Source organism: Scyliorhinus canicula, chromosome 4 (genome assembly GCF_902713615.1).
Source record: "Scyliorhinus canicula chromosome 4, sScyCan1.1, whole genome shotgun sequence".
Lineage (NCBI taxonomy): Eukaryota > Metazoa > Chordata > Chondrichthyes > Carcharhiniformes > Scyliorhinidae > Scyliorhinus > Scyliorhinus canicula.
Window position 1 is genome coordinate 91,088,203 of NC_052149.1, and position 13,142 is coordinate 91,101,344.

The following is a 13,142-nucleotide window of genomic DNA, read 5'->3' on the forward strand; positions in this document are numbered from 1 at the left end:
AGTGTGCGTATTCTAACTGGTGATTGGCTGTGGTGTTTGTACATGTTGATTGGTTCCTGTGTGTGTCCATCAGTGTGTGTCTGCACCATGATATACTGGTGTATATTATGACAGGTTTGACAGGGTAGATATGGACACATTCTTCCCCTGGTTTGGGAATCTAGAACTGGCAGGACAGTATCAGGATAAGGGACCTCTGTTTAGAGTGAAATGAGACGAAATGTCTTCATTCTACCCCAGAGGGTTGTGGATATAACATCATTGAATATATTTAGACAGATATTTGGTTTCTCGGGGAATAAAGGATATTAGAAGCGCACAGGAATGTGACGTTGAAGCCCAAGATTAGCCATGAATGGCTGTGCAGGCTCTGTGCTATGTGGTCTTCTCCTGCTCCTATTTCTTGTGATCTTTTGTGTTTAGACAAGAGGCCAAAATAAGGTAGGATGTCCTGCTCTGCTACTTTTGCAGATGAGATCCTTTAGGGGCATAGGGCAACTCCATTAACTGAAATAATAAAGATCCTGTACATTGTCCTCGGCATATTGTCTAATGTTTGCCTGGATTTTGGGATTAATGAAAATACATTTACGTCATTGTGATTTGGGCTCACCGTTTGAAAAAAAGCAAAAAGGCGGACATCAAGTAAATCCAGATTAGCCACTTCTGAAACTGCTGCTTGCCACTTATGTGCTATGCCTATGTGTTTATTCACTAAATTTATTTCCAGTGATCAATTCGGTTATTTTTCCAGTTACTGATTCTGCCATTTATTGATGAAAGCTTACTTGGTCTGTAATTACTGTTTTGGATTTTTTTGTCTTTCTTGAAAATAAGTTCCAGATTGCCTTGATTCCAAACAAATGGGACATCTCCAATACGTATTTACCAAGTCCTTCATGCTGACTGTTAGCATTTCACTGGATTCTTATCTAGTCACATGTTGCCGCCCTGGTATATAACACCCAGCTTTGGATATGTATTGATTTTTTTGCATTCTTGCTCTTAGTCATCCATGCATGAGACATGAAAATCATTAGGCTTGCCTGTTAAAATTTCCTTCTCTTCCCTCCTCAACCAGGTGTTCACCTTCGATATTCCTGATGCATTCCAATCTATTTATAGTCCAGCATCAACGGATAAAATGACTACAATGGAGATGGTGGCTGAAAGAATTGTGACACTGTGTGCAACTTTGGATGAAAATCCTGGAGTGCGATACAGAAATGAGCGTGGAAATGAATACAGGTCCATTTTGCTATTTTTAGAGTGTAGATCTGCTCTTTGTTTTTCTTGATTGAGTGAATAATCAGTGAGTGAATTGCACCATCAATGTTTAGTTTTCCATAATATTTCTAGAGCTACATATTTAATTTGGAAGACCTAAATCCAGCAGGGTCCAACAGCAACAATTTGATTCAAATTATGTTTTATTTAATTGGGTACTACGTTATCTCTCTGATTCCTGATGGTTATAATAGATTTGTCTGGATTGTGAGCAACTGGCATACAAAGACGTTCTCCTCAAATAGGGAAATTGCTGTATTGGCTTCAGAATCCCTGGTATAGGAGGGAGAAATCAGCAGGGGTACCTGCTCCAGATTGTTTTCTTGTTGGGAAGTTTGCATGTGTGGATAAGGAGCAGGACCAGGTTCCCTGTGGATGCTCCCTCACATGAATGAACGGTTTGCCAACAGTCACTCGCTGTCTAGGTTCACATGAAGAATAACTACTTGTGCCAGATACAGTGTATGTCCTAGTTCAGTAGAAGCTTGCCCAACATCCCAACACGAGTCTGCACCTTCGGGCGCGAAGATATTTGGGTGGTAAGGGAAAAGATTATGTAATCCTTTCATCATATTGGCATCCAAAAACCATCTTCAGAAGCGTTGCTGAGTACTGGATGTGGACGTGTCCTTATAATGCACTGAACGACATTTTTTTCTCTCTCCTGTTGATACCTACCCTTATGAAAGGGGGAAAATTGGAGGACAAATTACCCCCCCCCCCCCACGGTGTTTGTATAACACAGGCAGATGGCTTATGAGTAGCACCACAGGGACTTGGGAGCAGATTTCTCATTTTGTCAGTCGGAGGTTCCTGGTGAAGATAACAACTAAAAGGTTTTAGCCGTGACTTAGCTGGTACCAGTCATGACACTGAGCCAGAAGGTTGCGGGTTCAAGTCTCAGACCAGAGACTCGAATGCAAAATCTTGGCTGACACACCCACTATACTACTGAGGATATGCTGCATTGGCACTAAATCGTGGCTCCATTTGTCCTCTAAGATGGACATTAAAGATCCCATGACACCCTTAAAGAAGAGCAGAGAAGCTATTGGCATATGTTTGATCCCTCAATCAACATTACAATATCAAATGATCTTGTCACTGCATTGCTGTTTGTGTGCTGTGTGCAAATTGACCCTTCCTACATAAGAACAATGACTGCACTTCAAAATGCTTCATTAGCTGAAAAGTGCTTTGAGACATCCTAAGGTTCTGAACAGCGCTATATAAATGCAATTCTTTCGTTAAAGTAGAGCAAACTCCACATTCCCCGCTACTGAAATAATGTACAGCTCTGTTGGGGCCTCACGGTAGCATGGTGGTTAGCATCAATGCTTCACAGCTCCAGGGTCCCAGGTTCGGTTCCCGGCTGGGTCACTGTCTGTGTGGAGTCTGCACGTCCTCCCCGTGTGTGCGTGGGTTTCCTCCGGGTGCTCCGGTTTCCTCCCACAGTCCAAAGATGTGCGGGTTAGGTGGATTGGCCATGCTAAATTGCCCGTAGTGTAAGGTTAATGGGGGGATTGTTGGGTTATGGGTATACGGGTTACGTGGGTTTAAGTAGGGTGATCATTGTTCGGCACAACATCGAGGGCCGAAGGGCCTGTTCTGTACTGTTCTATGTTCTATGTTCTATGTTGTTAAGTACACATACTGCTTTGTGACCTGTACAAACTGGACCTCTGTCCACCTTGGTGTATGTGACACAACTGCACATAGGGCAACAAATTTGCTAGCGGTCATTGGGAACTGAAGTGCCATTTAACCATTTGGAGGAGCTAGAAAGAAAATTATTTTCAAGTAGGTAACTAATTAGGAGATACATCAGTTACAATAAATTAGGTGCCTACTTTCCACAGAATACTTTTGGGTGTGGCATTTTGCTCGTGGTTAATCATTGTTCACAGATCTAACGTAGCTGTTAATTTGCAGGTTTGCTCCCAGGATTGCAGATTTAACTAAGTTTCGGTTAACAGTTTCATTAAAAGCAGTTAATAACTTTCTTACTAAATTATTGAATATTAAAACATATTTTGTACATATTGCTTTTGCAGTTAGGTTTTAATCAAACACCAATTTTAATCTGTTTGACTTGGTTCCTATTTGGTGATCGCAGGTTGTTAATTCACAAGAGAATTTCATACTGGGAAACCACATTCATCCATTAAATTTAACTGGAAGTGTTCCTATTAAAATGTCCTGTTGGTTTTTAAATGATAGTTCCTCAGTTGTTGATCACTAATCGTTAATGAGCACCTTCTCCCAGATGCTTCACAGCTCCAGGGCCCCAGGTTCGATTCCGGCTTGGGTCACTGTCTGTGCGGAGTCTGCACATCCTCCCCGTGTGTGCGTAGGTTTCCTCCGGGTGCTCCGGTTTCCTCCCACAGTCCAAAGATGTGCAAGTTAGGTGGATTGGACATGATAAATTGCCCTTAGTGTCCAAAATTGCCCTTAGTGTTGGGTGAGGGTACTGGGTTATGGGGATAGGGTGGAGGTGTTAACCTTGGGTAGGGCGCTCTTTCCAGGAGCCGGTGCAGACTCGATGGGCCGAATGGCCTCCTTCTGCACTGTAAATTCTATAAACTCTATGCTGTGTAACTGCAAAAAGGGTTTCAGCAGTGATGAGAAGAGGTGGTTGTGGATGTACCATCCATTACACACCCTGTCTGATTTTCCTTCCAGCTGACTTTAGTGGGAGTGAGAATCAGGCAGGATACCATACGGGCAGCTAGTCTGTTAGAGGTTGGCTTCTGCCATCATTGAAAATGAAAATTGGCCCCAACAGTACTGGAAAAAGGAATTAAAATCACAATGCAAGTTGGTATATGTGTCGGTGTTATTTCTGTATTAAGATGTTGCAGGCCATTGGAACATGATGTAGTTTGTAGTTGTTTGCCCAGCGAAAACTGATTAATGAAAGATAAAAGTTCATTCATTTGTTTTAACGTTGCAAAAGCTGCATTGGTGACTTTTAATTCCTGACTCATTTCTCTCCAGTAGGAAGATGAATTGGGTCAGAATTTTCTTTTTCCTCCATTCTGATGTTTTTGTCATTGTATCCAGGGCAACTGAAAATAATGCAGAGTGTCTTGCAAACATGGTAGAAGAAAAGCTGGCAGTACATTACAAAATGGATGAACAACAAATTATAAAGGTAGAAAATATGTAGAACTTAATAAGTTCTGATTCAGTTTAAACATTTTCAATGCCCGGTTTGGCGCAAGACTGCAGAAGCAAGCTTGTTTCATGACTATCTCTTGCGACCCATCAGCTCCCAGCATGCAGTTGTACAACGTGGTGTCACTGTACAGCAGTTTGGGGTCAGATGGGCACTTGATGGTATGTGGGCTGAGCTCACCACTTGGGGGCTATCACCACTTCATTGTGGCTTCGCTCCATAACTATTGCTGAAATAACCCCTATTTTGTTTTGGTAGATGAGCCGTGATGCCTCCCATCGTTCAGGTCTTGTCCCAACAGAACCACAAATGTTATAAGTGAAACCGTGTCTGCTTGTTTCACACCTTATCAAATGTTACACTCCCATTGCATTTTGGCTTGCAGTATTCAAAATTATCTGGAAAATGTGAATGCGAGTTGCTGTGCTCTCTAGGTGCCATTTGTTCTTTATCAAATGTTATTATGTTGCTGTAATACAGGACATGAAATGAAATGAAAATTGCTTATTGTCTCGAGTAGGCTTCAATGAAGTTACTGTGAAAAGCCCCTAGTTGCCACATTCCGGCGCCTGTTCGGGGAGGCTGTTACGGGAATCGAACCATGCTGTTGGTCTGCTTTAAAAGCCAGCGATTTAGCCCAGTGTGCTAAACCAGCCCCGGGATTAGACTGGATGGCACACAGATGCACACAGTGAATCCTGTACAACGGTGATTTGATTTCAAGTGTGTGAGGGAGGGTGGTGACTACTTGATAATTTCCTGTCTGTCCATTTATATTGTATGTTGATAACTAATTTGTGGTGTGTAACATTCCAGGGAAAAACACCATCTCAACTTTTGATAGTTGACCGTGGCTTTGATCCAGTGTCGACGATATTACATGAGCTAACCTTTCAGGCCATGGCACATGACCTAGTTTCAATTGAGAATGATATTTATAGGTAAGAATTGGAGAAGCATTTTAAATTAGTACTGCTCTGATGCCAACATCTTGATGGGGTGGGGATGGGGGAACCACACAAAACTGTTCGGAAAATATTACGGAGTTTCTGCATGAGCCGCAATTGGAAAAATTCGCCCTTTATTGATTGAATCATGGCATTAAGATTACTGAGCTTAAGGATTTTTCACTGAAGATTTGCTCAGATTATTGCTGCAGCTGAAGAAACACATCAGTTTACCGTGACTTTTCACAGGTCTTCTGGGAGAAAAGGAAGATAAATGAACTGAAATTGGATTTGTTTAAACTGAATTTAAAATGATTGTGATATAAAAATGCAAACCAAGCCCACAGGTTTCAATTGACTGCCGCTCACTGCAGTTGCATGCCATTATCAATGACCTGACGTGACCACAGATGTCTGCGTGTTCACAATTTGGATGCAATGTATTGAACACCCATGAACAGATGCAATATATGGAAACAAGCATTGCTGATCTGGAACACAGCCAGTTTTGTGCATAAAAGACTGCTTCAGGCAAATTGACTTTTGAAGCAATGTAAAAGGTCACCATAACTACTAGCGGTGATTATGGGCATAAATCATGTTTTAGATTTTCACAAACGTTTGGTCTCGTGGTTAGCACTGCTGCCTAACAGTGCCAGGATTCAGGTTCAATTCTGGCCTTGGGTGACTGTGTGGAGTTTGCACTTTCTCCCCGTGTCTGCGTGGGTTACCTCCGGGTGCTCCAGTTTCCTCCCTTGGATCAAAGATGTTTTGGTTAGGTGGATTGGCCATGCTAAATTGCCCCTTGGTGTCCAAAAATGTGGAGGTTAGGTGGGGCTATGGGGATGTGGCAGGGGAAGGGGCCTAGGTAGGGTGCTTTTTCACAGGGTCGGTGTAGATTCAATGGGCCGAATGGACTGCACTGTAGAAATTCTATGGTTCTATTTCAGTCAGTTCCAACATCTTGGCAGAAAACTTGCAGAAATTCCAAACCAACATATTTTCTGTCAAGTGTATTGACTCTTGCAGAACCATGGTCTCTAGGATAGTTGCATCTGTTTTGTGCCTTCGTCCAAATGTTGCACATGGTTTTAAATTTGATTATATCAGCATTTCAATTCAAAATCTTTGCCTGATTGCATGTTTTTGTTGGTAGACTCGGATTTAATCATGGAAAAATATGAAAACAAATGCAACATTTTAAAGTAAATAAACTATCCTCACTGAGAACAATGCTGAAAGGAACTGGCACTGGTCTCTTCCTCAGCATCTCTTCCATAAAATATTGTTTCATGTCAGAATATAACACGTGCAATAAAACCAGGTTAAAAGCCAGTGCTGTATTGCCTGTTGGCTCAGAGAGATGAGGTATTTCTAGCATCTGTGAAAAGTTGCAGTGTCAATATTGATATTTTTCTGGTTAGTTGGTTTTAATCTGAATTTTATGGGGTAATGTGTACAGTAATTAAGAGGTTTAAGGCATAAAGTCACACGGTGTATTTGTGTGCTATCCTTGGTCATGAGGGTTGGTAGTTAAGTGATCATGTGGGTCTGAGAACGGAATCTGGTTTTCTCCTCACCTGCAACTACAGAGTGGGGGGTAAACTTGCTGTTTGATTTCTTGGGGAGAATGTGGTTCTCTGAATGACAATGCAATTATTTATATTGTATGGTAAAGGAATTACATTGAATCCTGCATTTTAAAAATGTTTTTAATAGGTATCAAACTAAGGATGACCCTGCATCCAAAGAGGCTCTTTTGGGTGAGGATGATGAACTCTGGATAAAACTGCGGCATTTGCATATTGCCGAAGTTGTCGAGTATGTATAAGCTCCTTCTGTTTTGAATTTTTAACCTTAAACATGTCTTCTCTGTACACGGCCTGCAAAAAGCAAAAATAGTGTGAATATCAGTACCTATTGGCAGCCATTTTCCACCATTGATATGTTGAAGCTGTGGGCCATCAAGCCCCTAGGTACAATTTAAACACAGCTCTTCTTCCTGTGCTGTTTATAATTTGTGAAAGAAGCACATATATCAAAACATTATTCACAAATGTGGTTTTGGGTAAAAGATACTTGGGACTTACAGGATGCAATTTAAATAAACTACATCCAGCAGTGATTCCCTATGTTGCAGTTTGGGCTGTTTGTGTAATACAAATAGTGTTATGGTGTGACTCACCCAACTGCAGTTTAGTGCACCACAATGTCTGGCCTTTCCCATTGTTGGCATTTCCTCAATGCCAGGTAACCTCTTTTGTAAGGAGATCACTTTCTTTGGTGTGCTCTTCATATTCTACAAGGACTGCAGCAGTTCAAGAAGGCAGCTCATCATCACCTTCTCAAGGGCAACTTGGAATGGGCAATAAATGCTGGTCTCGTCAACAATGCCCACATCCCATAAAGGAATGAAAAAAGCATACATTTGTTCATTAGCTTAGTTTGAAACTTTAAAAATTTGCTATTGGTAGGGATAGTTACTGTGTGTGACACAGTGAGGGATACCACAAGCAGCACAGTGTAACAAGGAGTTACTGCGAGTGACACAGTGAGGGATACTACTGGACAAGATACTGGCGCTGCGATTGGAGGTAATTTCAGAGAACCAGGCAGGTTTTATCAAGGGATGACAATTATCTGCTAATATACAGCGGGTTCTGAATGTTATCCTCTCCTCCTCCTCAGCTTGTGAACCAGGTGATTATCTTAATGGATGCAGAGAAGGCTTTGACAATGTAGAATGGGAGTACCTCATTGAGGTGCTTAGGAGATTTGGATTTGGGCAGAACTTCATTTCATGGGTTCGGCTGTTGTATAGATCACCCAAGGCAAGCTAATCCCCTGGGGAGGGGAACCAATTTTGGGGTGTTGCCTTTTCGTCTTGCCAGTGGTAGCTTCCGTTACCTGGGTGTCCGGGTGGCCCATAATTGGCCTACGCGTCATGTGTTAAATTATATAAGTCTGGTGAGTAGAGTGAAGACAGACCTGCAAAAGTGGGATAACCTTTTGCTGTCCCTCGCAGACAGAGACCAGACCGTTAAGATGAACATTCTCCCAAGGATTTTGTTTTTGTTTCAATGCCTTTCTATTTTCTTCCCTATATATTTTTTTCCCAGAATTAGCTGGTTATTGACCTCTTTTATTTGGGTGGGTAAGACACCAAGAATCCGTAGGGTATTCCTTCAGAAGGACCGGCAGGAGGGCCTGGCATTATCCAATTTGCTCTTTTATTATTGGACAGTCAATGTTGAAAAGGGGCTGGGATGGTTGCGGCAGCCAAATTCTATATGGGGTCAGAAAGGGGAGGTTCATGTGGGGGCTCAAGTTTGTGGGCTTTGAAGATGGCCTGGCTCCTGTTCTCCATGGTGAAGTATTCCTCGAACATAATAGTGATCTCTACTTTAAGGATATGGAGGCAGTCTAGACAGCCTACAAACTGAACTCCATGTCACTATTGGCCCCCATTCGTGGCAATCATTTGTTTGTGCTGCCAAGTCTGGGTGTGGTGTTTGAGTCGTGGAGGGGATCTGTTCATGGAGGGACAATTTGCCAGTTTGGATGAGCTCTCTATGAAATTTCAACTATCAGGGACACAATGGTTCCACTACTTCCAGCTACGCAATTTAATCCGGAATCCTGCTCTACCTTTACTTTAACCTCACAACCCATCCTGCTCAGGCGAATCTTATTGCTGGTGGTGTCTGAGGGGGGAGGGGCTAGGTCAAATTCTGGATGAAGAGGTGTGGTGTGAGAATCGCGCCTTCTATATCTGGAAAAAGTCAAGTACACTGTTAGTGGCTCGGTGGAGGCATTCTACCTGAGGTGGCAGCCATTCATTTCCTACTTTAAAGAATTAGTCATCATCAGCTGTTGGAAGTGGGGGGGCTAAGGATAGTTAGTATTGTTGTGAAAAGATTATACGATGGGTTGTGTTAGTCTTGTTTATTTCCGTATGCTTTTGTTGTTACGTTATACTGTGTAACATTGGCTATGTTATTGATATTGATGTCCTGTTTGTTAGAAATGAAAATTTGCAATAACTTTTTTTTTCCAAGTTCTCTGGGTCCTAGTCCCAGTTGTTTTCAATATCCAGACCTCTAGCCCTCACCTCTCCCCTACTTGTAAAATGTACGTGCTGGAAATAGGGGCAGGGCCTCTGGATCCGGTAATATCCGCCATGTGTAAAGGTCCCCGGAGCCCCAGGTCTGTGACAGTGCCGTCTGTTGACTGCTTCTCTCTCTCTACAGATGCTACCTGATCTGCATGCTTCCAGTATTTTCTGTATTTATTTCCAATTTCTAGCATCTGTAACATTCTGTTTTTAAATAGTATATCACCTGACTCACTATGAGCAATACCACAGGAACTCCAATGTTCCTTCGAGACCCACACCCCATACAAAGGGGCTGGAGCACCAACACTGTTAGGCTGGTTTTCTGCCTGGGTTGGCCACACTGTGACTTCCCAATTACTGTCGTTAACCAGGTGGAGAGTAGACACTTTCCCAAGAGATGAAAAACAAAAAGTTATGTGTACAAGGGTAAATTAAATCTGCAATTGGTGAAGGACCTGCAGCAGGTTTCCATCGTGGACGGAAGTGGATTGTAAATATTATCCTGAATGGTTTAGTAACACAAAGACTACTTTTGCAGTTGAAAACCGTGAAATGATGCAGTACAGCATATTATTAGCTGTGATTGTGAAATATTGATTGATATCTTTAATAAATACCAAATCACCTTAATCTTTCTTTCCGTGTTCCAGTATAACTTAGCATGAAGTTCAACAGTTCACGTCAAATCCCTGCACACCTCAGGTCAGCAGTTGTCCGGGAGGGAGAGCGAGAGAAACACAAGTTTAATTTCTTCCTCTCTTTGCCCTTCATTTCTGACCCCTTGGTCTTGGCCACAAGAACCCTTCTGGGAGAAGAGAATTCACGGAACCTGTTTTCACCGGGTATCTCTCCACCAGAAGTGATCCGAACGGAGGAGAAATCTGCTTTAATATCTTTTGTAAAATTGTAAAGTCTACAAAAGCTGATGTAATGTTGCAGTTAGTGCATATTCGAGATCACTTTAATTGAGGGTATTTAGCTCACTGATTAATGAGTTAACATACAGCACAGTCAGCTGCAGTAAGTCTGTTCTGGTTCGTTATTGCAATCACTCTTCACTGCCAAAATGTTGAAGCAGCTACCATTGTTGTTGTGGCACAGATTACCTGACAACTGCTGACCTGAGGTGTGCAGGGATTTGACTTGAACTGTTGATCTTCATGCTAAGTTATACTGGAACACGGAAAGAAAGATTGAGGTGATTAGGTATTTATTAAAGATATCGATCAATATTTCACAATCACAGCTAATAATATGAAATACAATAACTATTGCAACAAACCACTTGCTTTAAAAATTTCAAGCTAAAGCAATGGTTTGCGAGAAAAAAGTGTATCACAGTTGTTCACAGTGTTGGATGAAGATGGTGCTTCCTTTAGCAGTTATTTATTAATTGACAATCAAGTTATTACCATGTAAATCTGAAAATGCTCTCTCTGATCTCTGTAAGATTAGCCTGTAGTTTGATTACATTAATTCCAGGTGTAGTCGGGGCAAATGCTAAAGACATCAATTATTTTAACTTTTTTTGAAATAGAAAAATACCCAAGTTGGTAAAGGAGCTTTCCAAAAGCCAGCAGACAACAGAAGGAAAGGTAAGTATTTCTGCATGGTTTCTAAGTTTTACAAGAAGACTCCCAAGAGAGTTTGACTGACAGGAGAACCGGTATCCAGGGCCAGTCACGGGCTGCCACTTTATTGCTCCACTATTGCCAACTTGACTGGCAAAGTAGTTACAGCCTTGGTAATTCGGGCAAATGTGCGATCAGCCCTGCTATCCCTGAATCAAGGTCAGAAGTTTGAAGGGAGGGCAAAGAGAGGAAGAAATTAAACTTGTGTTTCTCTCGCTCTCCCTCCCTGATTGCCATCTGGCAATTTCTGCATCTATTTCCAAACCATTATCCCTACTCTTTCTGAGCAAAGGCTCAGCTGCTTTCTGAGCAAAGAAGAGGGAAGGAAATACCTCAACACCTTTTATAGATTCCATTATTGCTTCTACTCCGAAATGGTTTTGCTCTAATTTTAAAATTATCCCCGCTTGTGTTAGATTTCCTTCAACCAATGAAAAATAGTTTCTCCATATTTAACCTATTGTTTCACTTTATCATTTCAAATGCCTCGATTTGGTCACTTCTCAATCTTCTAAACTCAAAGGTGTACAAGCCAAGTTTCTGCAGCCTGCTGCCGTGCTTTAACCCTTAATCACTAGTGTCACTCTGGTGAATCTGTGCTGAATCTGTTCAAGGCCACTATGTCTTTCTGGAGGCCTGAGGCTCAAAATGAAAAAGTACGCTTGATTGGGTCTGATCAAAGTTCTATACAATTGAGGCATCGCTTCCTCACTTTTGCATTCCCATAGCCCCCTCAGATAAAGACTACCATTCCATTTGCCTTTTGATTGCTGTTTGTACCTGTGCACTAGCTCTTAGTGAGGTATGGATATGGACAATAAGTAGCTACAATCTAGATAGTCAGCGAAAACAGGCAAATTTGCAAGTGTGAGGGATGATGGAAGAATTTCAGTATGATCTGGATAGAATAAGTCACTCGGGTCAACCAGTAATAGGTGAGTGAAATGCGAACAAGCGATATGCCATGAATGGTGTTGTTGAAACAAATAACGCTGAGTATGAAAGAGTCCCAAGAATCTTGCGTGACTCTACACTCAACAAATCCAATTAAAGCAAAGTAACAGTCAATCAAACAGTAGAATGCAAGTTAATGAAAGGTTTGAACATTTGTGTCTAATCAGAATACATTTTGAGTAACGTGCCAAGTTCCTGATCGCCAAGTCATGAGGGAGAAATTGGAAGTGCTGGAAATAATACATTGAAGAACCGCAAAGCTGATTATTCATTGTTTGCATCTTAAACTGAATGAAAGACCAGAAAAACCTTTTAGCTGGAAAGGAGGCATTTGAAAGATGACCCTTTGTGATATATAAGATAGCTAAGGGAATGGAAAATTAGATCTGAAGTATTTGATAGTATTACAGGTGTGGAAATACAAGTGAAAATCCTGGAATATATCAAGAAAAAAATTAATATAAATGGATTAACTAAGATTGCTAAATCACTGTCTTCATTGACAATTTTCTTTTGAAATAATGATGCTTTTATTCAACTGCTTTATTGTATTCTCATCATAAACCCCCCCAAAACTGCAGCCAAACTGAATGTGGGTGGCTATAGATAGTCCTCGAATTGAACCTCATTACATAATTCTTGCTTTTGACTTTTTCTGGAACTGTTTTTATCTTCCAGCCTACCCTAAGCTCTTTATCTCAATTGATGAAAAAGTTGCCTAACTATCGAAAGCAAAAGACCAAGGTATTTTTTAAAGGAAGCTGCTTTGAATTCCATGTCTTGTACAATATATTATGGTGAGATAAAGGCCAGAATCCTCCGGCCATTAAGGCTGGCAGGATTCTCTGGTCCTGCCGGCAGCATACCCCCTGCCGCGGCTTTCCCGGCAGGGTGAGGTTGCTTCAATGGGAAATCCCATTGAAAGCGGCAGGACCAGGGAATCCCACTGCCAGCGAACGCCAAGCCACCACAAAACACATGGCTGGGAGGCCGGAGAATCCCGCCCAATGCTTCAGAGAGATATCTAT

The 13,142-nt window shown here is 41.7% G+C and overlaps 1 protein-coding gene across 1 annotated transcript in view; it reads left to right on the forward strand.

The window, feature by feature from the left end:
• Positions 1 to 13,142, forward strand: part of stxbp3 (syntaxin binding protein 3) — a 61,820-nt gene that overhangs the window by 30,845 nt on the left and 17,833 nt on the right. The window contains exons 7-12 of the mRNA XM_038794792.1: positions 1,082 to 1,248; positions 4,351 to 4,441; positions 5,282 to 5,406; positions 7,132 to 7,233; positions 11,067 to 11,124; positions 12,793 to 12,858. Of these exons, the coding sequence (XP_038650720.1) occupies positions 1,082 to 1,248; positions 4,351 to 4,441; positions 5,282 to 5,406; positions 7,132 to 7,233; positions 11,067 to 11,124; positions 12,793 to 12,858 (609 nt within the window). The remainder of the gene's footprint in view (positions 1 to 1,081; positions 1,249 to 4,350; positions 4,442 to 5,281; positions 5,407 to 7,131; positions 7,234 to 11,066; positions 11,125 to 12,792; positions 12,859 to 13,142) is intronic.